Here is a 26,029-nt window from a genome sequence, read left to right on the forward strand (position 1 = left end):
CCACAACTCCAATTTCGCGGAAGGAAGATAAGCACAGAGGGCACACAAGCACGCAATCTCCCAGAAAACCGGGTATTTTTTCTAAGGACTAGGCGACAGGACTTGCACCCGAAGAAACGCCGGACAGATCAACAACCCCTCCTCTGGCTCCGGACGCTCGGAGTGCCCAGTCCCTCTCGGCACGGGCCACACCCCCACCTGTAGGCCCTGCCCCCTCCCCGCCCATTCCCAGCGGGGACCGCCTCGCCCCGCCCCCGCCCTACGTGCAGGCCCTGTGCCACCCCGCCCGTTCCCAGAGGGCGCCGCGCGCCGCCTCGCCCCGCCCCCTCTGCGCCAGCCCCGCCCCCCTCATCCTGCCCCCCCCTCATCCCGCCCCTCTTCCCGCCCCCACCTTCATGCCCCGCCCCCTCCCCGCCTGTTCCCAGCGGGCGCCGCGCACCGCCTCGCCCCCTCGCCCCGCCTCTCGCCCCGCCGCCCCTCCCCTCGCCTAGCCCCTCGTGCGCGCGGAGATGGCGGAGATGGACGTCGGGCGGCACTGCCAGGTGGAACGCTGCAGGCGGCTAGGTGATGCGGCGCCCCAGCCCCGGCCTCGGGGGTCCGGGCCGCGCTCTGCCTCCGGGGCGGCGGGGCGTGAGGGCCGCGGCGCGGGGCGGAGGCTGAGAAGGGGCCGGGCGTGTCCCGCGGGCCCTGCAGTTGGCCGGGTCGGAGGCTTTCTGGCGGCCCTGGGGCCTGGGAGCGGCTTGTCCCCCTGAGGGGCCTGCGCGACTCCTGGAAGCGTACCCGGCAGCGCCCGCTCCGGTTTCCAAGGCCGCCTCGCCGAGGAGCCGCGCGCGCCCGCTGCTGTCTGACGAGCCCGGGAGGGAGCGCGTTTCGGTGTGGAAACCGGGAAGGTGCCCCGTCCCGCCGCGGCGATCTGGGTCGTCGTCCACAGCCCTTCCGTTGTCTGTCAGGGAAGGACTGGGCTGGGTCAGCTTTGAGCCTCGTTTTCGCTGGCTGCTCAGGGGACGGACTTCCAGTGAAAAGGCCCCAAGCATCGCCTTGGGAGCGTGTCTGTGCGCTCTCAGCTCTGTCTTCTTCGGCTCTGACTGTTTCTGACTCAGTAGACGTTTACTGAGCACCTGCCTTGCTTCTGGCCCACGTAAGGGTCCAAGATATGGCCATTTCCACAGAAAAGCTCTCAGGGTAGTTCGCTGCGTTTTAGAGCTTTAGTCAGGTGATGTTCTGTCTCTGCTGAACTGAGAGACCTTGTGACACACGGAGTCCAAGCTCACGGCCAGTGGGCGTGTGGCACAGGCCTTAGGAATGTGCAGCAGGCAAGTCCTGAAGCCGAGAGCCACACAGAACGCCGTCTGTCTCTAGTACCCGGCTTGCACTCCAAATGGATGCTATCACATCTGGCTCGTGCTGTTACACATCTCGGGGCCAAACAAGTTTTCTCTCCCATTGCAGCTTCAGTCGTTGGTAGCAGGTACCCTGTCACTATTGAGAAGGGCTCTGGGGGTTAGCCCAGAATTAGTGGGAGTGCTCCAGTTGATCAGTGATGACCTGTTGTGGACGATGGGCTAAAGGGCTCAATCCCTACCAGGCTTGTTACTTACAGGACTCTGTAGCTTTCACCACTGGCTGTGATCCTCTGCCATTCAGTAGCAAGGACCGATGTTTCTTTGCAGACTCTCATAGGGAAGCTTAGCCTATTGGGTTTTGACCGTAAGTGATGTAATTCTGGTATACCTGATTATCAAGTCCATGATATCTACCATCTGTGACATAGTTCATCTTCCCTTCCAACTTCAGGTGTCTCTTAAAATGTATGCACTGAAATGAGGCCAGGGTCTGGCTCTTTTGGAGTTCGGATTTCTCGCAGTCTCTAGTGGAGAGCAGTTAAGATTTAGAGGATATTGTGAGTGTACTCGGAGAAGGCGATGGCACCCCACTCCAGTACTCTTGCCTGGCAAATCCCATGGACGGAGGAGCCTGGTGGGCTGCAGTCCATGGGGTCCGCTAAGAGTCAGACAGGACTGAGCGACTTCACTTTCACTTTTCACTTTCATGCTTTGGAGAAGGAAATGGCAACCCACTCCAGTGTTCTTGCCTGGAGAATCCCAGGGACAGGGGAGCCTGGTGGGCTGCCGTCTATGGGGTTGCACAGAGTTGGACACGACTGAAGTGACTTAGCAGTGAGTGTACTAGATTTCATTTAGCTTCTGGATGAATAGAAGAATGGTGTCAAGTGTTAGGAAGTTACCTTAACTCTTACCCCTGGGTCCTCTTAGTTTCCATCTAATACTTAGTTGGTCACCAAAGTCTCTAAAAGTAGCAATCATGCACATTTTCCCCATTTTAAAGAGACATAGGAGTTTTGCAGAGTAATGTGTATTTCAGTTTTCTTCTCTTTGACAAATGTATATCTACATACCTGGTATGGAACAGATGCTTACAATATCATGCTTTCAGGACAGTAGTGACAGTGCATTAAGCTCACTTCTCAGGTGAGGGAAGAACTATATTAGAGTCCTCTTGTCCCACAAGCAGCAAGTAGCCACGGGTCCCTTTGGGTTACTGTGCACGTGTTTTAAGTCACTTCTTTCATGTCTGATTCTTTATGACCTTATGGGCTATAGCTTCCAGCCTCCTTGGTCCATGGGTTTCTCCAGGCAAGAATACTGGAGTGGGTTGCCATGCCCTCCTCCAGGGGATCTTCCTGACCCAGGGATTGAACCTGTGTCTATTACATCTCCTGCATTAGCAGGCAGGCTCTTTACCACTAGCACCAACAGGGAAGCCCTGGGTTACAGTAGGACCTCTTTTTTCTTATGGGTTACAGTAGGACCTCTTTTTTCTTATGGGTTAAGATACCCTGTAGGATGAGATCTTTTGGAGTAATAGTGGCTTTCTCTTAAGTGCAGTACTTTCTGTTTTCATTTTGTAAAGGCAGTGTGATTAGATACATCCAGCCTCACTTGTCTGTGTTCTGTAATTTATTATGAGGTACATTGAAAACAGATTAGAGAATGAATGATTATATTCAGTGATTTGTGGTCAATTGCCACATCTAAAAACAGATGCTTTCGTGTGCTTTCCAAAAATTCATTTCCTGACTTAATTGTTGCTTAGTCCTAACTTAGTTGTTCCTTAACAGCAAGGAAAGAAACAATTCAGGACTAAATTTTTCACTATCAATCCATCTATTTAATTTCTGGAATATCTTTGAACATGTCTCTACCTAGTCACCCCAGGATTTTTCTCAGAGTTTGAGTCTATTCAAAACAAGTGAATTGTTGTAATTATTCTTGTTAATTAACAGTTCTGACCTTACTATTATCTTTTACATATCTCATTTAGTTTTTACAATTACCCTATGAAGTAAGTGTGGCATATAACACAGGTATGTACACACAATAGATATACATACACACACGTATACATATCCACACAGGTGCAATGTACTTATATCCTATTTTTATCTATATTACCTAACAATATATTTTTGATTTTGTATACATATACAATACCATATACTGTATCTATATCTATATATATATCTAGTGTGTGTGTATGTATATATATATAACCCAGAGCTCTACTGTTAAGTAACTTGCCTAGCATTGCTAGATTAGTAAGCAGTGCAATCAAAACTGAAATCCAAGATTGTCACTTCAAATGCAGGATTTTTGTGATATATGTTCCTCAGAAGCAACATCTGGTAAATATGGGAAAAACACTCACAGAACTTCTTTTTTTCTGATTTAGTCTGTTACTGCAAGTAATATTTATCTCCTGATAATCTGGTTACTTCAGAGCACTTGAGGTTGTGATAGCCTTTGTTTAACCACTGCTTGCTGCACTAGGATATTGTTCAAAAGGAAAGTTCTCCTGTAGCCACAGTTCAGTGCTTGATTCCTTTTTACTTAAGAAACCTAAGTCAAAATCAGTTACTGACCAGAACATATAACATTTTCCCTTTATTTTAGATTTTCTTCCATTTGTATGTGATGGATGTTCAGGAGTATTTTGGTAAGTTAAGTTTTTATGCAGGATTTAGAAGTAATTTTAGTGTTGATATGAGATTTATTTCTAAAAAGCAGAATGATTTAAATAGTTTGTACTTTAGCCATTGATATCTGATATTCACTAGAATAATCACTTGAGGAAAAAACAGATTAGTCATAGGCTCTGATTACTTATGCATATATGTGGCTAGTCTTTAAACTTTCTAGAGTTACGTGTGTGAGTTTTATGTAAAAATTATGTGTATTAATCACAAGGAGAGAATATATCCAGAATATAAAGAATATGGTTTTTAAAATCCAATTATGATTATTAGTTTTTATTTTTATTAGTACAATGGAAAGAGTCCAACCTATATATTTCTTAAATTGGGTACTATATGGCCTTTGCATATATATTACATGCAATGTAAAACCTGGGAACAAACAAGAATTTTGGAAAATGTATTTTCAATTAAACTTTCAAGTATCAGGCATTTAATGTATTTAATAGAACACTGAAAATAAATTCTTTTCAGACAATAGTTCAGAAAGACTTATTAGAAGTAAATAAAAATAGTACATATGTTTAAGTCATTCAGAACTAGAATACTCCTTTGACATATTATTATTGGTTATTTTTGAGAAATAAAAGGAATCAAAAGAGCCTCTTGTGTTTTCACATACCTTAGAACACTCAAAGTAAAAAGGTAATTGAGGTGAATTATTTGCACTCACATTGAAGTGGAACAGTAGTTGGGTTTTAAAACTTATGAGACTATAGGCGCTCTGTCTTTTGTTTGTCTTTTCAGCTGATTCTTGTATGCAGAGTTGTTAATGTGGTGTGAGTGTAATTAATCTTAAGGATTTAACCATTAAAATATCTCAAATTTCTGCAGTTATCTTTAAGTACGTTATTTGATTACATGTAAATAAACACTTTTCTGTTGTTGTTATTTAAGCCTTGAACACAGGAGCAGAGAGTCCCATAGCTGTCCTGAGGTATGTTAATATCCCCTAGTGAAACGTGTTTGTATTTCAGAATTAGATTCTATTTATCTGTTTACTTTGGTTGTGCTGTGTCTTCCTTGCTGCTCACAGGCCTTCTGTAATTGCAGGGAACAGGGGCTCCTTTCTGGTCTCAGGGCGAGGGCTCTAGGCACCGAGGTGCAGTGGAGCTGCGTTCAGATTGGGGCTCGCGGGCTTCAGTGGCTGTGGCTCCAGGCCCCAGAAGGCACGGGCCCAGTAGTTGTGGCCCACGGCTCCAGTTGCTCCGCGGCGTGTGGGTCTTTCTGGACCAAGGGTCGAACACACGTCCCCTGCACTGGCAGGCGAACTCCTGTCTACTGTTTTGCCAGGGAAGTCTTGATTCTGATTAAAATTTGGCGTACTAAACTGATTTATAAGAGACTGTTACTTTATATTTTTTCCCAATTTGTTTTAAAAATAAACTTGCCTACTTGGTATTTATAAATTTTTATTCTTATAATTTTCATTCCTTTATACTACCGTTCTGTGGAGGTAGCCCACTTTTAGCTTCAGGCTCTATATTTCTAAATATGTAATGGAATTAACATCCTCATCATATGCTCCCTCCAGTTTGCTTCACTGTTGTGCTCATTTTCACTGGTGCCTGGGGTTAGGATTCTGTGGTAATAAACTGTGCTGACTCCATCAGCCTTAGATCATCAGGAGCAAACCTGCAGTCCAGCAAAATCCCTACCCTAATTCTGACCACGTCAAAGATTAAAAAGAGCTGTTAGATAAAAGCCAAAATACCGTCTTTATGACATGTAAAGAATAAGTTGAATGATGAAGCTTAATGTAGAGCCAAAAAGATCTTCAAAGAAAATCCAGAATTAGGTGGATTTGCCACCTGTCACAGCAGTGCTGCACCAGGTTAGGCCTCTTAGGAAATAAAGAGAAAGCTGAGCCTAATTTTCCTGAATTTGTAATCAGAGAAGTTGCTCCACCTCCTTTGGGTCAGAGGTCGGCTGGACGTTAAACTGAATTCACTCCATTTGGAAAGAAGCATTTGCCTGCCATTTTGCAGTTGATATTTATTCCTTCCCACCATTTACCAAACACTTTACCAAGGATTTTTACATCTGTTCTCTCAATTATAAAAATTAAGATTAAATGAGCTTCAGTCAAAATCTGGCCTTCTGAAGTTTTGGTGATTTGAGGGAAATAAAAATTAATTAACATACTGGTATTACTCAGGATTAACTGGAGAGAAATACTCAGAGTCATATAGTAAACATTATTATAAATCTCTGTGCTTTCTTTTTTCTTGTGATATAATTTGCTTTCTGTGAATGTCTCATAGAATGTCTCTCAGTTAGATCTTATTAATTAAATAGTGAAATAAAAATCTTCTACCTTTAGACCATTGAAATGAATTTGGAAAAATGGTTAAGAAATTACTTCCAATGAGATGTAACTATATTTTTATAGAGAATACCCTTTGGTCATGGATTTCAAGCAATTACCATTGACCCTTGAATGACACAGGTTTGAACTGTGTGTTTCCCTTACACGTGGATCTTTTTTTTTTTCACTAAATGTGTGCTGCACAAAGCGATGAACCTGCAGATGCAGAACTGCAGCTATGGAAAGCTAACTGTGAAGACACACTCGGATTTTTAACAGTGTGGGGAGTTTGTACCCTAACTCCTGAGTTGTCCAAGAGTCAGCTGAGTTCATTTAAATCTAGAAACCTGGTTACTTAGTACTCACAATAGCCTAAGTGATCTGGATTTTTTTTTTTTCTTAATTTCATAAAATCTTTTTCCTCTGGTGTAATATTTGCTAGTAATACAGTAGGTGGCACTAGTGGTAAAGAATCTGCCTGCCAATGCAGAAGATGTAAGAGGCGTGGGTTCTACCCCTGGGTTAGGAAGATTCTCTGGAAAAAGAAAATGGCAACTTACTTCAGTAATCTTGCCTGGGAAATCGAATGGACAGGAGCCTGGCGATCCACGGTCCATGAGGTTGCAAAGATCGGAACCAACTGAGCATACACACAAAAAATATTATATCGTTGTGAAAACTTTTTTTAACTCTGTGTATCATGGAAAAATATAATTTTAAGTGTTCTTTTACATATATTTAAGCCTCTAAAATCAGTGTGGAAGGTGGATATGACTTTTCATTTGAGGAGTGATGGGCTGATTTCCCAGTCCATGTAAGTCACTCAGTTGTGTCCAACTCTTTGCGACCCCACAGACTATATACAATCCATGGAATTCTCCAGGCCAGAATAGGAGTGGATAGCCTGTCCCTTCTCCAGCAGATCTTCCTGACCCAGGAATCAAACTAGGGTCTCCTGCATTGCAGGAGGACTCTTCACCAACTGAGCTATTACTGGGACATTGCTGTGTAGTACGTTACAAAGTAGAAGACTGAAATCGTGGAGGAGGACAGAGTAGTCATTTTAACATGACTTAGAAGGTAAACACGCCACAGTAGGGAAAATTTGAAAATGTGGGGCAGTCAGTACAGTAATCGTTCTGCACACAATTGTTATAATCTGTGCAAGATTGTGTGGGTTGCTTTTACAAGTTGAAGCAAAAATGCTCTGGATATCGAGAATAGATTTGTTGATTTACGTTTAATGTGAAATATGATGCCATACCCCCCTTCCACCTTTTCAGGTGACTGTAATCAACAAGAGACTGAAGTCAGACACCGGTACATCTCACCCATGCTCCTTCAGGGACTGTGCTGAGAGAGAGCTTGTGCCCATTATGTGTCCTTCCTGTGAGAAGAACTTTTGCCTGAGGTGACCACTAAGACCGTTCAAACTGTGTCTGTTTAAGTCACATGCAAGCACATGAACTACTGTCCCTCTTCTGTCGCTCACAGACACCGTCACCAGTCAGATCACGAATGTGAAAAACTGGAAATCCCTAAGCCTCGTATGGCTGCCACTCAGAAACTCGTTAAAGACATTATTGGCAAGTACCTGGAAAGCATGTTTGTTGTTTACTTACTGCCGTATACTCTTGAGTTCAGAGCCCTGCTTCTGTCAGCTTGCCGGTTATGGAAGGTGCCGTTAGCAGCCCTGATGGTTATAACTTGCTATAGATTTTGAGGGCATTCTTGTGACAGTATTTTTCCAAGTCTTACCTAGCCAGTGGAAATTTGGAAATTCCATGGAAATATCCGGTAGGTGTTCTCTTGCTGGACCACTTGTATCAGCTGGTTAACCATCTTGGCTAGAAGTTCCATTCATGAAGCTAAAGTAGTGGTTTACGTTCTTCAGAGACTAAAGTTAGGACTTCCTGGTGGTCCAGTGGTTAAGAATCCTCCTGCCAATGCAGGGGACACGGGTTTAATCCCTGACGCGAGAATATCCCACATGCTGTGGGGCAGCCAAGCCTGTGTGCCCTGGAGTCTGTGTTCCTCAAGAGAAGCCTGAACACCGCAACTAGAAAGGAGCCCTCTCTCACCACAACTAGAGAAAGCCCGCATGCTACAGCGAAAACTCAGCACAGCCAAAAATAAATAAGTAAAAATTGAATGAAAAAATAAAATGTAAAACTATTAAAAAAAAACCTAAGAAAATGAAAGAAAAAGATCCCTTTTAAATAAAAAGACTAAAGTTTAAGCCGAGTCAGCTGTCCTCTGAATGCTGCTGATAATCTGACATATGAGGAAAGAATGTATTTGTGATGTTGACCAGTGTTACTGCCAACATACTCAACTGAATTTTCATTTTATATTAAGGATAATCAGATCAGATCAGATCAGTCACTCAGTCGTGCCCGACTCTGCGACCCCATGAATCGCAGCACGCCAGGCCTCCCTGTCCATCACCAACTCCCAGAGTTCACTCAGACTCATGTCCATCGAGTCAGTGATGCCATAATAATTTAAATTAAATTCTATTAATTAAGTAAAAAATCTTCTGTAACACTTCTCTGTAGAAGTGTTAGTGATTGCTTTGGATTAAATAGATTTAAGTTGGAAAGAAGGACATGTAACTTAAGTTTTTTAATGTGCAGCTCACTTACGTCCACTCAGTGCTATTTTTCCATTGTTCTTGTAAATATAATATCTACAAAATGAATGTGGTCTCCATATATCTTTGCTGCTGCTGCTGCTAAGTCGCTTTAGTCGTGTCCGACTCTAGTATATGTAATTCATATATGTTTCAAGGCCACAGTTAATAAAACTTTGGAAAATGTGCAAGTTCCTATTTGCTTATATCCCTATGCTTGCTTCTTAGATTCCAAGACAGGAGAGACAACAAGTAAACGACGGAAAGGTGCAAAAAATAGTGAAACAGCTGCAAAGGTAGCACTGATGAAATTAAAGATGCATGCTGCTGGAGACAAATCATTGCCACAGGTTGGTTTTAGATATTTAGGAAACAAAAAGGTTCCAGATACGGTTGGAGCCCCCTTTGTAGTCTTCCCTTTCATGAGTAACAGCTAAACCTGAACTCCATGTGTATCATTTTTGATACTACAAGGTATAAGCCTGCATAAATAATGGTCTTGCAAGTTTTTTTTGCATTATAGAAATGGCTGTAAGCCATATGTATCGTTCAACCTTTTTTTTTTTTACCCTTGGTATCATGTTTTTAAACATATATCCGTGCTGATATGTTTAGTCTGTTTCATTCATTTTGGTAGCTCACATTTTTCTGTAGTATGTATGTACCAGTTTATCTATTCTCTTAGTGAACACGATTCAGATTCCTTTTCCAAGCTGTTTGCTGTTATAAACTGTTCAACAGTGAACACCCTGTGTATACATGGGAACATTTCTCTAAGGCAGTTTCTTTCAAGCTCCGTATTATCAACTACATTTTCTACAACTATCCAGTACATATGTACCTACATATATACCTTAACACAGTTTTAGTAAGTAAGATCTAGCCTCATGAGGGTGTGTATCTACTCTGATATTTTTTGTTCTATGTAAAGACTGTTGACTTTATAGCCCCTGAAGGATTGAGACCATCAACTTGAAAAATGATATTCCAGGGAACATACCTAGAAATAGAAAACTGGAGAATGGGGTTTGCTCATCTTTGGCTTTATTAAATATTGTCAGTTTTTTATTGTCAGTAATTGTACTGATTTATCTCCTTCTTGCAGTGTCTGAGTTTCCTGACAGTGTTGGGTATTATTGATTATTACCAGTCTGACAGATTGAAATGACACATCACTGAGGTTTAAAGTTGAATTTCCCTGTGATGAGTGTGGTTCAGCTCCTTTGCATATGTTTATTGGCTATTTGACTTTCTCTCGTGAATTGCGTATCTTCTGCTGGGTTGTTTGGAACTTTTAAAAAGGTCTATAAGGGTCTGTATATTCTAAGTTCTGATCTTTTCTTGATTAAATCAAATCCCTTATGATTATACAGTGGAAGTGAGAAATAGATTTAAGGGACTAGATCTGATTAACTATGGACTGAGGTTCGTGACATTGTACAGGAAACAGGGATCAAGACCATCCCCATGGAAAGGAAATGCAAAAAAGCAAAATGGCTGTCTGGGGAGGCCTTACAAATAGCTGTGAAAAGAAGAGAAGCGAAAAGCAAAGGAGAAAAGGAGAGATATAAGCATCTGAATGCAGAGTTCCAAAGAATAGCAAGAAGAGATAAGAAAGCCTTCTTCAGCAATCAGTGCAAAGAAATAGAGGAAAACAACAGAATGGGAAAGACTAGAGATCTCTTCAAGAAAATTAGAGATACCAAGGGAACATTTCATGCAAAGATGGGCTCAATAAAGGACAGAAATGGTATGGACCTAACAGAAGCAGAAGATATTTAGAAGAGGTGGCAAGAATACACAGAAGAACTGTACAAAAAAGATCTTCAAGACCAAGATAATCACGATGCTGTGATCACTCATCTAGAGCCAGACATCCTGGAATGTGAAGTCAAGTGGGCCTTAAAAAGCATCACTATGAACAAAGCTAGTGGAGGTGATGGAATTCCAGTTGAGTTATTTCAAATCCTAAAAGATGATGCTGTGAAAGTGCTGCACTCAATATGCCAGCAAATTTGGAAAACTCAGCAGTGACCACAGGACTGGAAAAGGTCCATTTTCATTCCAGTCCCAAAGAAAGGCAATGCCAAAGAATGCTCAAACTACTGCACAATTGCACTCATCTCACATGCTAGTAAAGTAATGCTCAAAATTCTCCAAGCCAGGCTTCAGCAGTATGTGAACCATGAACTTCCTGATGTTCAAGCTGGTTTTAGAAAAGGCAGAGGAACCAGAGATCAAATTGCCAACAGCCGCTGGATCATGGAAAAAGCAAGACAGTTCCAGAAAAACATCTATTTCTGCTTTATTGACTATGCCAAAGCCTTTATGTGGATCACAATAAACTGTGGAGAATTCTTCAAGAGATGGGCATACCAGACCACCTGACCTGCTTCTTGAGAAACCTATATGCAGGTCAGGAAGCAACAGTTAGAACTGGACATGGAACAACAGACTGGTTCCAAATAGGAAAAGGAGTATGTCAAGGCTGTATATTGTCACCCTGCTTATTTAACTTATATGCAGAGTACATCATGAGAAACACTGGACTGGAAGAAGCACAATCTGGAATCAAGATTGCCGGGAGAAATATCAATAACCTCAGATATGCAGATGACACCACCCTTATGGCAGAAAGTGAAGAGGAACTAAAAAGCCTCTTGGTGAAAGTGAAAGTGGAGAGTGAAAAAGTTGGCTTAAAGCTCAACATTCAGAAAATGAAGATCATGGCATCCGGTCCCATCACTTCATGGGAAATAGATGGGGAAACAGTGAAACAGTGTTAGACTTTATTTTTCTGGGCTCCAAAATCACTGTAGATGGTGACTGCAGCCATGAAATTAAAAGACGCTTACTCCTTGGAAGAAAAGTTATGACCAACCTAGATAGCATATTCAAAAGCAGAAACATTACTTTGCCAACAGAAGTCCGTCTAGTCAAGGCTATGGTTTTTCCTGTGGTCATGTGTGGATATGAGAATTGGACTGTGAAGAAAGCTGTGCACCAAAGAATTGATGCTTCTGAACTGTGGTGTTGGAGAAGACTCTTGAGATTCCCTTGGACTGCAAGGAGATGCAACCAGTCCATTGTGAAGGAGATCAGCCCTGGGATTTCTTTGGAAGGAATGATGCTAAAGCTGAAACTCCAGTACTTTGGCCACCCGATGCGAAGAGTTGACTCATTGGAAAAGACTCTGATGCTGGGAGGGATTGGGAGCAGGAGGAGAAGGGGACGACAGAGGATGAGATGGCTCGATAGCATCACTGACTCGATGGACATGAGTCTGAGTGAACTACAGGAGTTGGTAATGGACAGGGAGGCCTGGCGTGCTGCAGTTCATGGGGTCGCAAAGAATCTGACACAACTGAGCGACTGAACTGAACTGATAAGGGTATATGTTCTAAGTTCTGATCTTTTCTTGATTAAATATGTTGCACATATCTTCTCTTGGTCTATAGCTTGTGTTTACTTTGTTTTTGATCTCTCTAGTGATACAGACTTTTTAAATTTTAACGCACTCAAATCTATTAATTATTTCTTTAGGATTGTAATTCTTAAAATGAGTTTTTTACTTACATTTTCCTTTAAAAGTTTTATTGCATTTTTTTGTTTAGCTTTTTATTGCATCTGGAACTTAATTGTAAGTAAGTAGAGGTAGAGATTTATTCCTCCCCCTCTCAACCAATGGGCTACTTATCATAACGTAAGAAAGTGAAGAGTTCATCCTTGTAATGTCACTTCTGTTACACACCAGCTTGTTCTGTAAATGTGGGACTCGTCTAGGGATCTCAGTTCTGTTCCTTTGGTCTGACTCTCGGCATCAATATTGTACTGTGTTAATCGTAGTAGCTTTTACAGTAGTAAGTAGGAGAAGGCTGTCCACCTCATTCTTGGCTTCCAACTGTGTCTATTCTTGGCCATTTATTCTTTTGTAAAAATTTTAGGATCACTTCGTCCTGTTCTGTGAAATGCTGATTTTGATAGAAATTGTGCTAAACTTTAAGTAAGAGACAGTGGACATCTTTAAAATTTCATTCCTCCTATTCATCTCCATAGTCTATCCCAACTCTATTTAGGTCTTTATTTATGTCTTTAAATAACATTCTATAATGCCTACCATACACATTTAGATGTCTTAAGTTTATTTGGCTCTTCATAACTTATGCTGCCATTATAAATGGTAATTTTTTTAAATTAACATTTTCCTAATTTGGTTATTGGTGGTTGTTGTATAATGTCTTTCTGTCTAGCAAATAAACTCTGATAGTTCCCATATTTTGTAGATTTCCTGTCTAGTTTTCTGTGCAGTCACATCTTCTGCAAATGGTAACTTTGTGTGGTTTTTGTTTTCAAATTTTCTTCTCTGTCACGCTTCCTCCTCCTCACTACTCTTGTGTCACTGTTGGCTGAGACCCCCGCCACCGCGTCAGGTCACGCAAGTGACAGCAGGGCTCTCCATCTTGTTTCTTTCTTTTTTTTTTCTTTTTTTTTTTCCCGTCTTGTTTCTGACTTCAGTGCAAATAATTCTAAAGTTTCATCACTAAATATTATATTTGCTGTGGATTTTTGATAGTAGCCTTCCTTGGGTTAACAGTATTTTTCTATTCCTAGTTTTCTAGGAATTTGTATCAGGAATGGGTAGTAAATATTGCTATAATTTTTTTCCTCCATCTAGTAAGACGATTATCTGGAGAAGGCAATGGCACCCCACTCCAGTTACTCTTGCCTGGCAAATCCCACAGACGGAGGAGCCTGGTGGGCTGCAGTCCATGGGGTCGCTAAGAGTCAAACATGACTGAGAGACTTCACTTTCACTTTTCACTCTCATGCAGTGGAGAAGGAAATGGCAACCCACTCCAGTGTTCTTGCCTGGAGAATTCCAGGGATGGGGGAGCCTCGTGGGCTGCCATCTATGGGGTCTCACGGACATGACTGAAGCGACTTAGCAGCAGCAGCAGCAGTAAGATGATTATATAGTTTTTTTCCCTTATTAATGTAATGAATTACATTGATCATCTTCTGTTGTGAATCACCCACATATTCTCAGATAAACCACTTGACTCTAGTATATAATTCTTCTGAAATGTACTGCTAAACTGATTCACTAATATATTATTTACTGTTTTGTCCTGACATTAGTAACAAAAAAAACTAGTTGAGTAGCTTTCCTCTTCTATTCTCTGAAATAGAGGCATATTGTTTTTGAAGGTTTAGTAATGGTTGTTACAGCCTTCAGATTTGTTGCCTTTTGTAGGGGGAGAGTTTTGAATACTAATTAATCTGTTAAATAGTTCCTTGGTTTATTTGGATAATCTATGTCTTCTGAAATATATGTTGGTAAATAACATTTTTCTTAAAAATTTCTGTTTAATACAGATTTTTCAGCTTACTGTTACGTTCCCACATCTCTGTTGTGTCTTTCATTAGTCCTTCATATTTTTCACTTGTACTTTGATTTCCCTTTGAACAGTCTTGCTAGGGGTTTGTGTTTACTTTTTTAATTTGCATTTTAGTTTTTTCAGAGAGTCATGTTTTGGTTTTATTGACTTCTCTATTGTTTCTTTGCTTTCTGCTTTACTGATTTTGTTTTTATATTATTATTTCCTTTTTTTGCTTTGCTCAGATTGTCTCTGATGTTGTTTTTCTAACTTCTCACATTGAATGGTGAGCTTACTTTTTCAACCTACTTATTTAGGTGTTTTTTTCTAGGGGAGGTAACTTTATTTTGAGTTTCCTGTGTGGCACTAGTGGTAAAGACTCCGCCTGCCACTGTAGGAGACATAAGAGATGTGGGTTCAGTCCCCGGGTCAGGAAGATCCCCTGGAGGAGGGCATGGCAACCCATTCCAGTATTCTTGCCTGGGAAATTCCATGGACAGAGGAGCCTGGTGGGCTACAGTCTATAAGGTCACAAAGAGCTGGATATGACTGAAGTGACTTAGCACACATGCATGCAACTTTATTTTAATACAATTTCAAACGCAGAAAAGTTCTAGAATAGTACAAAGAATGTTTTCATACTGGTTACCCAGATGTTCCAATTACTTACATTTTGTCCTGTTTGTTTTTTAATGTGCAATCATTCTGTTTGTCCACGTGCATATGTGTGTGTGCGCTCACTAACTTTTGGTCAGCCTGATCTATCAGGTTCTGAAACAGATGGTATTAAATAAAATCTCTCACTGTAGCTGTGGTTTTGTCAGTTTTTTCCCCTATAATTCTTAGTAGTTTTGCTGAGTTCTATATTATCAAGTACATTTAGTTTTTTCATCATTACGTCCTCAGTATGAATTTTTTGCCTTAAATCTATTTTGAATTATGATGTTTCACTGTGTTCCTTTTGGTGAATAGTTACTACTATGTGTGTATTCCTTTGTATTCAACTTTCTGTGTTGTTTTATTTTTAGAGTGTTTCTTGTAAGCTGTATGTAGCTGGACTTTGTTTTTTTAATCCAATCTGATAATATCTGTCTTTTATAGGTGAGTTGAACCCATTTATATTTATTATGATCACAAGCATTTAAATATATTTCTTCTATCTTACGTTTTTTTTGCTGATTGTCCTTTTGCTGTTGTTATTTATTTCCTTCCAGTCATCTTTTGTATTGATTGAATTTTCTATATTCTCTTTTATTCTGCTGGTCTAGAAACCATTGATTATAAACTTCTTTTAATACTTTTTTTAATGTTTCTTTTTTGAAGCCTTCCTTATTTTTCAGTTATAGAAATACTACATACTTTTAACAAGGGTAATTTAAAAAGCTATATCAGGGAAAAAGCCAAACACCCCCTCCTGTGTCCACGTTCATCCCACTAAAGCAGTGGTTGTCAAGTGAGGGTGGTTGTGCCCCTCGGGGAGGCCTGACAGTGTCTGCAGACCATTTTGGTTGTCACCCCTGCGCACGGGGACACGACTGGCACAGCAGGCAGAGGCCAGGGGTGCTCTCGGCACGGGACAGCCCCCGCAGGAAAGCACCGTCCAGCACGAGGTGTCAGCAGTGACGTAACTGAGAGGCCTGCTCTAGAGTGTCCAGTTCTTTTATGATTTAAAACATAGTAGCAGAAATTTCTGTAGCACTTACTTTGTACCAGGCCCTCTTCTAACACATTTAATCCTCGCAGCAGGCTTATGAAATATATACTATTATCTCTGCCTAATAGATGAGATAATTGAGGCACAAAAATGTTAAGTAACTTGGTAGTAACACAGCTAGTGAGAACTGCGAACTGGAATCAGGTGGACTGGCTCAGAAACCATGTTCTTAGCACACTTAACACTTTACCACAGAGCGTGCAGGTCTGTACATAGAACTTTTCCCCCTGCATCATTAAGATTTGTGTGTGTATACATGTATGTATGTACTGACATAAGTTATTTATATATATCCACACCCATGTATATATTAATATATGTATGTATATTTTACATAAAGTATCTACTGGTATATGTATGCAAAGATATAAAGAGTGCTTTAGGATCATTATTTCATAAAAAGGGCATCATATTCATTTAGTCAACACTTTTTTTGAATACCTGCTATAAATCAGGCCCTGGGGATATGACAGTAAATTGTTAAAGTCCCTGCCATATAGAGTTTATATTCTAGTAGGATGAGATGGTTATTTAATGTATACTACAATTTTCAGATAGTGATAAAGCCTATAAATAAAAATAAAGCAGTTTTCAGATAGATAATGTATTCTTTGAGCTCTGTATATTCCTCTATAAGTTTCTAACAGCAGTTCCTCCAAGGGAAATAGTATGGTTTTAAATCATTTTCTTTGAAAGATGGATAATCCAAGGGATCCTGAGTTTCGTTGCCTTTTTCCTGTTAATGAACATTCACTTCGTTTCCCATTTGGGTGACTAGTTCCCTATTTCTGATTTCTTTTGTCTGTGAGATAGATTCCCTGGAGTATGTTTGCCGAGTCCAAGGGTATGTCTATTTTAAATTCTTATAGATGTTGTCAAGCTGCTTTACAAAGAAGTTGCAACAATTTACATTTTTACCATCAGTAATTAGGATAGTGAACTTTTATTGACTGACTGTATCATGCCAAGCATTGTCTTGTGGCTCTGGGTTTTTTACCTCCCTTAATACTCATGACTATCCCGTCATATATCATTATCCTCATTTCACAGATGAATAATCTGAAGTGTTAAGATCACTTGCCTGGTCAGAACCTGCCATCTGCCCTGTTTAGTACACTGCCTCTTGTGGTCACTTATGAGCATACTTCTCCCCTCCCGTGGTGTCTAGTAACTGTTTAGATAATCTTTTTAAATGTGTTCAGTCTAATGGCTGTGAAAAGATATCTTCTAATTGTTGTATACTGTGGGTTTCCTTGACCATCGTTGAGTTTGTTGTTGTTGTTCAGTCACTAAATCGAGTCCGACTCTTTGTGACCACACGGACAGCCGCACACCAGGCTTCCCTGTCCTTCACTGTCTCCTGGAGCTTGCTCAAACTCATGTCCATTGAGTCAGTGATGCCATCCAACCATCTCATCCTCTGTCGCCCCCTTCTCCTCCTGCCCTCAATCTTTCCCAGCATCAAGGTCTTTTCCAATAAGTCGGCTCTTTGGGTCTTTGCGTTCAGTAGCCAAAGTATTGTTCAGTTTAAGTATTTTATTATGTTCATTGGCCATATATGAATGCTCTTCCCTAAATTGCCCTTGCATATCCTGTGATCATTTTTCTTTCACATTGTTATTTTTATTTCACTTTTATTTTGCTTGGTCAACTGTGGATATTCTTGGAATAGAATAGATATTGATCCTTTACCTATAATCAGTCTGCTTTGGAAACTTTTTTTCAAAATCTATCTAATAATCTTGATTTTACTTACGTACCTTATTGACATATCAGTGTTCTAAATTTTTCTAGGGTCTGTCTTTTCTTTCATTTCTGGTTTGGTTTTCTTAGGGTTTTAATTTTTTTTGTTCATCTGTCTTTAATTGGTCTGGAATTTGATTTTAACATATTCTATGAGCTAAGGATATTTTCTTCCAGTTGTTTAGCTCCTTTGCCCACTAATTATTAAATAAATCATTTTTGTCCTATTAAATTGAAATACCAAATATCACCTTCATGTTAAATTCAAGATTTATTTTTTACTAGGTTTGTTTTTGGATTTCCTATTCTAATCCCTTATCTGTTTTTTACTTGTTATGTTAATACCAAGTTGACTTCATGTAATAACTTTATAGAATGTTCTAACATATGACCATGTAAATCCCATCCATATTTTCCCAAATTTTGTCTTAGCAGTTCTTTTTTTTCTTTTGGTTTATTCATCCATATGAACCTTACGATTATTATATACACTTTTTTTTTTTTTAATCCATCTTGGGATCTCTATGGTTGTCATAATGGGACAAGGTTGTCAGTGACAGACTCCAGCAAATACTGCTGAAGGATGTAGGCTCTTTAAAAGCCAAAATGGAGAAACGGAGAGAAATCATTATGAAAAGCAAAAAAGAACACAGCTTGATCTTAGAATGTAGTTTCTTTTATCTGTCACTGTTTCCCACAAGGATGTAGGCTGTGAATAACAGTGCCTACAGAAGCCTGGCTGCCTTCTCAGGAGCATTTCTTACCTTGTTGGCTTCCTCCTCTTTGTGCTAGGGATTCTGGCGCCCTTCCTACCCACCAGGTGTAAGTAATTGGTACAAGACCTCCTTCGTGTTATCAGGTGATTTCTGCAAAGTTAGGTAAAGTAAACTCAATTTCCCAGCAGCGTCTATTAAATCCTGACTGAGGATCATTCCTGAGGATTTCTCTGATTTTGCTTTACATGATATATATTAATTTTGAGAGAAATGACATTTTTATAAAATTATCTTCCTATCTACGAACTTTATGTCTTCTCTTTTATTTAGATATTTTATTGCCATCTGTAACATTTTATATGTTTTTCTTCATCTAAGTCTTATTCCTTGTTGAATCCGCCTGCAATGCAGAAAGTGTGAGTTTGAAAGATCCCCTGGAGGAGGGGCAACCCTCTCCAGTATTCTTGCCTGGAGAGGAGAGGCTCATTGCATGGGCAGAGGAGCCTGGTGGGCTGCCATCCATAGGGTCACAAAGAGTCGAACATGACTGAAGCCACTGAGCACATATAAACATCTCTAATTATCTTACAGATTTTCTTTCTTTGGTGAACAGAATATTTCCCTGTACCTGTTTCCAGAACTTACTGTTCACATAGGAGGAAAAAAGGTCTTGATTTCTGTATATTCATTGTATTCAGTCACAGCATCGAATCATCAAATTCTTTTATTTATTTTAGAAGTTGTTTTGTTTTTGCCTTTGATTTCCTAGGTGTACAATTACATCCCATTGACAAACAGCTTTAGTTTTCACCTTTCAATAATTAGTTCATTTTCTTGTACTATATTATACATAATCTCCAATATAATGTTTTGTAATAATGGTGATAAGAGGCATGTGCTTATATTTAAAATTTTAATGATTAAATACCAATTCTTCTCTCAAAACCTAAAGTTACTTGAGATTGTATCCTCTTGAATAAGACAAAGAATTTGACATGTTTTCTGCAGTTGAGTATCTCCCATCTCATTGACTTTGTTTACACGATTGTTTTTAAATCAGTTGCTATTTAAATTTGCAGTATATTTTTTGAGTTTCTTTTTTTCTTAAGACTCACTTTTGATTTGGCTCAAGCACATTCTTTAGTAGTTCATTCGTCAAGGGTCATTGTGGTAAACTCAATCTTTTTTGTCTGAAACTGTGCTTATTTTCCCTCACTTGAGCTGGATTGTCCGTTTGCCTCTCTCAGCTCTTCTAATAGACTATTCACTGGCCTCTTTTGTTTATTGTTTGGGAAGTATGTGCTGTGGATCTTGCTCTTGTTGCTCTATGGGTAATCTATACCTTTTTTGTAACTTAAGATTTTTGTCTATGATATTTGCAGTTTCAGTGCAAGGTTTCTAGGTATGATTTGTTTCAATTACGCACCTTGACCCTTGAGGTACATTTTAGCTGTTGATCCCTTACCCTTAGAAAATTATTGTTGTTTTCTTTCTGAACATTGCTTCCTTCTCTTCTTTTCTGAAATTCTTATTGGACATGTTTTGGGGATTTATAATTTCTACCTTTATGTCTGTTTGTGTTGCCTTCTAGATGACTGCCTCAAATCCATCTTTCAATTAATTAAACCTTTTTATTGAATATTATAGAAATTTATTGTTTAAGTTTATTTCAGAAACTGTATTTTTAAGTTTTTTTAAATTTCTAATTGGTTCTTCATAGCTTTTCATGGTTCATTTCTGCCTGTTTTGGTTTTATAACTGTTTGTTCTGTTTTTATGAATATTATTCTTTAATTTTTCTCATTGTTCATCCTAAATAGGGGCTTCCCAGGTAGCTCAGTGGTGAAAGAATCTGTTTGCCAATTCAGGGGATATAAGAAATGCCAATTCGATCCCTGGGTCAGGAAGCTTCCCTGGAGGAAGAAATGACAACCCACTCCAATATTCTTGCCTGGAAAATCCCATGGACAGAGGAGCCCAGAGGGCTACAGTCCGTGGGGTCACAAAGAGACGTGGCTGAGGACCCACAGATATCCTAAACAACTCTTTAAAATGTCTTTTTCAAGTTTAGTTTCTCCTACCCATAATAAGCTAAGCTCTGATGTGTTTGGAAGTTTCACCTTCTAGCTTCTGCATGTTTGTGTTGAGCTTCTGTGTCTCTCCGAACTGTCTCACTCACCTCTCCCCGAGTCTTGCCTTTTCTTCCACAGGCCCACCTACCCACGCCCTCTGTTCCAAACCCAAGTCTGAGACTGACAGTTTTTGCTTCTGCTCTGCACAGATTTTCAGCCTACTGCAGATCCACTACTGAGCTAGAAGGCTTTGGCTTTGTTCCCTCTCAGGAGGTTGTATCTGCACTCTTGTGCCTCCCTGAATGGCAGCTTTGTGAGCAGCAGCCTAAGTCGGCCTGCAGCAGTGACTTCCTCAGCCTCCTCTGCTGGGGGCCCCATCCCCAACAGGCCACTGCCTCCAGGCAGTCAGCCAGAGGCAGGGGCCCCCCGCCCTGTGCCTTGCTTTTTCTCCTTAACCCGCCTCTTCTGGGCCCTGGGGCCTGTGGCTCAGCCCTCCTGCTGTCACTCTGCATTTCTGTTTCATTTTGGATACTCAGACATAGTTATTTTTTTACTTTTAGGTGAGGGTATATCTTTTAAAATTTCTCTTTTCATGTGTATGCTTTTATTGCCATGTTTCTGGAGCAAGAACTGTGAGGTTACAGAGTTGTCCCAAAGCTTGAATTTCCCATAATTTCTTCTTTTCCTGTTATATGTAATAACACATTCCACTGGTCTTTAACAAATCTAAATTTCTTAGTGCTAAGATGGAAATTGTGTTGAATCTAGTATTTCTTAAAATAATTGTGATCTTTCCCTATAACTGAGAGACCTTCCAGTTATGCCAAAATATTTATTGTAGCAGGAATTGGTCTATAAAGCCAGCACTTTTTTAAAGTGATTTTAGGAAAGAAGAGTAGCTCAGAAGCTAAATACCCTTGCTTCTATTCTTGTTTCTTACATTTGTAATTTTGCAAGAAAATGCAATATAAAGGAAGCATATAGGGTATAGAATACTAGAGGAACCATCTCTGAATTTCTGAGTCTTTCTCTTTTGTTGATGTGGTACTTTTCTGATTTTTAAAGTTTCTTTTTTTCTCAAAGGCCCTGCTATCTAAGTATGTAGTGAGGTCTGTTGGGGATTTTCTCCCCGGGACTTGGAAGCAATGAACCTGAAAGAATGACACTCAGACAGTCTCTTGCAAGGACTGACAAGTTTATTTCTGCAGCCAAGCCTTTTTATATAAGCAGAAACAAAGAGCTTAAAGTATAAGCAGAGTGCATACAGGGTTAACACATAATCAGTAAAAACATTTCAAGGACAGCACTCTAAGTGACTCATGTGCTTATCCTACAACCTGTTTTCTCAAGTAACATCCCTATTTATTATTAAATCTTGGCGCCGAGCGTAACCAAAGGCAGGAGATGTTTTTCTGTCCACAGTACACAAAGCCAGGGTACTTCTGGCCCTTTGCCATTTTCCCAAGGACTTTCTCCTAATTCAGCTATTTTGTACTACGCTTCCCAACAAGGTCTTTCAGGTGAACAGAAATGTATATGTATCAGGAATTTTTCAGTTGTAAGAGACAGAAACGTGACTGAAACTCACTAGCCATATCTTCTCTTGTATAATGAGAAGTAATGCATTGATCTGGTCTCACAGGATGACTGAAGTCCAGGACTCAAAGGCTGTTGAGAGATGCCATCTGTTTTCTCGACTTGTCTCTTTCTGTTAGATTCACTGTTTTTCCTCTGAAAAAACTTTTCTACATTGGTTCAGGAGTGGCTGAGAGGCATGGGGGATAACTGTAGAAACTTTTGGATGTAATTTAGCAAGACTTATAAAAAAAAAAAAAAAAAAAAAACCTCTGAAAAAAATGTTGCTCCTCCCTACCCCCAGGTTTTGAATGCAAAATCCCAGGAAATGATTAGCCTAATTTAGGTCACATGCCTATTTTTGCACAGATCATCCAGACTAGTGAGAGAGTCATTTCCTAGGCAGGTTGATAAGGAGTCTGGCGGTCCCCAAGGAGAGAGGGGTCTGGAATTCTCAAGGAGGAAGAAAGGACAAACGTTTTTTTTTCCTTCTCTACATTCCTTAGGATTATATAACAATAATGTATCCTGCCTGAGGACAGTCTCTGGATTAAACCTTCTGGCTAATTCTGTTATCTAAATATGTAAATTATGGGAGTAGGTCTGGTGAAGTCTTTACAACCTCCAGACATTCTTTGGATTCATTGGAGAGTATAAAACTTCATTGCTAACACTAGCAAGTGGGTACTCTTTCTGCCCCCTTCGATGCCTATGTCAGAAGCTTTCTCTGTCTCCTTTATACTTTAATAAAACTTTATTACACAAAATCTCTGAGCAGTCAAGCCTCGTCACTGGCCCCAGATTGAATTCTTCTACTCTGGGGGCCAAGAATCCCGGTGTCTTCACGTGATTCAACAACAACCTTTCACTAGGGACTTGGGTCCTCTGCCCATGCATTTAGATGGATGCTGGGCTCTATGATTGTCTTCCCACTCAAAGGTGTGTCATCAGAGGATAAGCCTTCTCTGGCCAGGAGAAGCAAGGAAGAGATGTCACCAGACAAAACCAGATGTCTACCTCATGTGTATAACCTGTATTTTAAATTTTTATCTTTACAGACGGAAAGAATTTACTTTCAGGTTTTCTTACCTAAGGGGAGCAAAGAGAAGAGGAAAGCTATGTTCTTCTGCCGAGGATGGAGCGTCGGAAAGGCCACAGACTTCGCAGCTTCTTTAGCCAGCCTTAAAAATGACAACAACAGACTAACAGCTAAGGTAACAACAGGGTGTAACTTTCCCTGGAAGTTTTAGAATACTCTATAAAGCATGTTTATTTACTGCATATGATGTATTTCTGTCTTAACAGAAATTGAGGTTATGTCACAGTGTCTCAGGAGAGGCATTACCCTTGGATCATATTTTGGAAACCTGGATTGCTAAGGAGGATTGTCCTTTGTACAGTGGTGGAAATATTATCTTGGAATATCTGAGTGATGAAGAACAGTTTTTAAAAAATGTTGATTCTTACTTGGAATAGCCATGCAGGGACTCAAGCCAGAAATCACGAGGAAAATTCATCGTTCGTCAGCTTCTTTTACTACAAATACTGTGTGTGTGTGTGTGTGTGTGTGTGTGTGTATAAAAGTTCCTTTCGAATGCCATTATGTCATAATTTATATTATTAGTCTTCTATTAAATTGAATTTGAATTTTTGTGTTTTCAAGTGTAACCATGAACTGACATCCAGTTAAACAAATGCTTGTATCTAATTAACTTTTATTAGTTTATGCTGTAATTACAACAACAAAGATATATTTCTCATTTGGTTAAATGTCAGCTTTGATGGGCCGTGAGTCTGCTCTACCCAGAATCTAAGATGAGGCAATGACCGTTTTGGGGGACATTGCCGTTCTTATGGTAGAAGAAAGAAATGGCTCTTAGAAGATAAGATGCATGACCTTTTGCTTTAAGCAAGACACATGACCAAGCCTAGTCTCATGGGGTGGGGAAGTATAGCCTTAGTATCTGCCTCCATTATGATGCGTAAATTGGTGTGTATACATGAATCATAGAAACTTAGAGGTCATCTCATTCACTCTACAAAGTTTGTAGATGAGGAATCTCAGGCCTAGGAAGAAGAAATTATTTTTTTGTTGCCACCTAAGTGCTTTGGGGCATATCTCTGATAAAAACCCCCTCCAGTGACTTCATCATTTTGTTGGTATGGATATATTACAATAAAAAGGAAGATGGGATAGCTGAAGTTCATTACAGACCCTTTATATATACCCAAGCACAACTCATGCCAAAAGTAACAACCTTGTACCAACACATTAAAATTAATGCTCCTGACTGATGTCTTCCATCTATACTCCACAAAGTACCACTATAGAGAAGGAATGGAAATTATTTCTGTTTGTTATCTGTCCCTTTCCTACTTTGCAATAGACAGGGGTAGTGGCTTTAGGTTTAATTAAGGGAATAAACTCAGAATGTTTATTTCATCTCTAATTCTTTCTTCATACTGTTTTCATGCGGTGAATGGAGATAACTTCTGATTTCTATCAGCTGCTTATACATTCATTTATTAACCAAGTTATTCAAGTACCTTCTAAATGTAAGGATTTGATGCTAACTGCCATGGTGGATACAATGAAGAAATGCATACTTAATTAAAACTAAAATACAAAGCAGTATGGCAAGTGCCAAATGAATATATAGTAAGTGTCGTTACGCTCTAATAACTCTTTTATGAGAAACCAGAAGACCAGAAGTAAAAATAATCCTTAAATATATTACCAAATACCAGAAAGTTTTAATACCAACTAATACCTTAGCATCTGTCATAATTACTTGCACAGAGTAAGCTGACCATGAATTGAACAAAAGCTAAATGTACCAGAAAAAATACCAGTGGGGTTGAAAAGAGAGAAAGTAAGGCAGCAGAGATTGAGCTAAACTTGAGGAGACCAAAGAACAGGTCCTGTCATGCCTGTCATGATTAGAAAAGAGAAAGCAGTGTGGTGGGAAGGACTTACTTAAATCATCAGAAATCTTATCTCGGATAGTTGAGTGGACTAGTTGGAAGAGCCACAGTTGCCAGCATTCTTGGAGGCTATATGGATCCAGATGCTGGGAGGATCCAGATGCATTGTGGGCAGGAGAGGAAGTCCCTCAAGGGTCTCATTTCCAGATGACTCTTGCAATCCGACCCCTTTCTCAGGCTTTCTTTTAAGGCTTTGTGTCTGCTTAATACGGAGAAGGCAGTGGCACCCCACTCCAGTACTCTTGCCTGGAAAATCCCAGGGGCGGAGGAGTTCTAAGGTTGACTGTACCCACCTTCCCCTTTAGAATCTTTTCACTGCTCACAGGCAACTAGAACTGAAAGTAGAAAACCCACAAATTGAAATAAGTTTTAAACTCAGATAAATATTTAACGTACATGATGATAGAAATGAGTTGTTATATAAGCAGCCAGTAAAGACATGTGAATGATGAACTACTAGATTTTCCCCAGATTTGTCAGATTGTATTCTAGATAATTCTTAAGGAGAAGGGGAAAGGCTGCAGATGGAAGAATCTGAGGAAAGTAAAATTTACATGTCACACCTCTTTGACGTGGGAGACAATGACTGAATGAAGATATTTGGTCACAGAACATGAAGGCAGCTTTGGCTTCAAGTCCTTCGTGTCTGTTGTTCTCGTCTTTTTAAACCAGGGAAGTTCCCTGAGAATTTAATTGAGATATCACAGAAACAGTTCCAGTTGCTATTTTCAGTATTGGTACACTGTGTCTTGTTTTTCTTAATGTGATACATGGAAATAAAATTTATGAACTATAATGTATTGCATTCGAAATATTAACCTACATAAATCAAATTTTCAAAAACTTGTAAAAATGT

The 26,029-nt window shown here is 39.9% G+C and overlaps 1 protein-coding gene across 1 annotated transcript; it reads left to right on the forward strand.

The window, feature by feature from the left end:
* The first annotated feature begins 459 nt into the window (after window positions 1-459).
* Window positions 460-25,969, forward strand: ZFAND1 (zinc finger AN1-type containing 1). The gene is made up of 8 exons (XM_027561667.1): window positions 460-564; window positions 3,972-4,014; window positions 4,949-4,988; window positions 7,643-7,770; window positions 7,854-7,945; window positions 9,220-9,341; window positions 23,247-23,402; window positions 23,494-25,969. The coding sequence occupies exons 1-8, from the start codon at window positions 510-512 to the stop codon at window positions 23,662-23,664; spliced, it is 807 nt and encodes a 268-aa protein (XP_027417468.1). The 5' UTR covers window positions 460-509; the 3' UTR covers window positions 23,665-25,969.
* The last annotated feature ends 60 nt before the right edge of the window (window positions 25,970-26,029 follow it).

This window comes from Bos indicus x Bos taurus, chromosome 14 (genome assembly GCF_003369695.1).
Source record: "Bos indicus x Bos taurus breed Angus x Brahman F1 hybrid chromosome 14, Bos_hybrid_MaternalHap_v2.0, whole genome shotgun sequence".
Taxonomy (NCBI): Eukaryota; Metazoa; Chordata; class Mammalia; order Artiodactyla; family Bovidae; genus Bos; species Bos indicus x Bos taurus.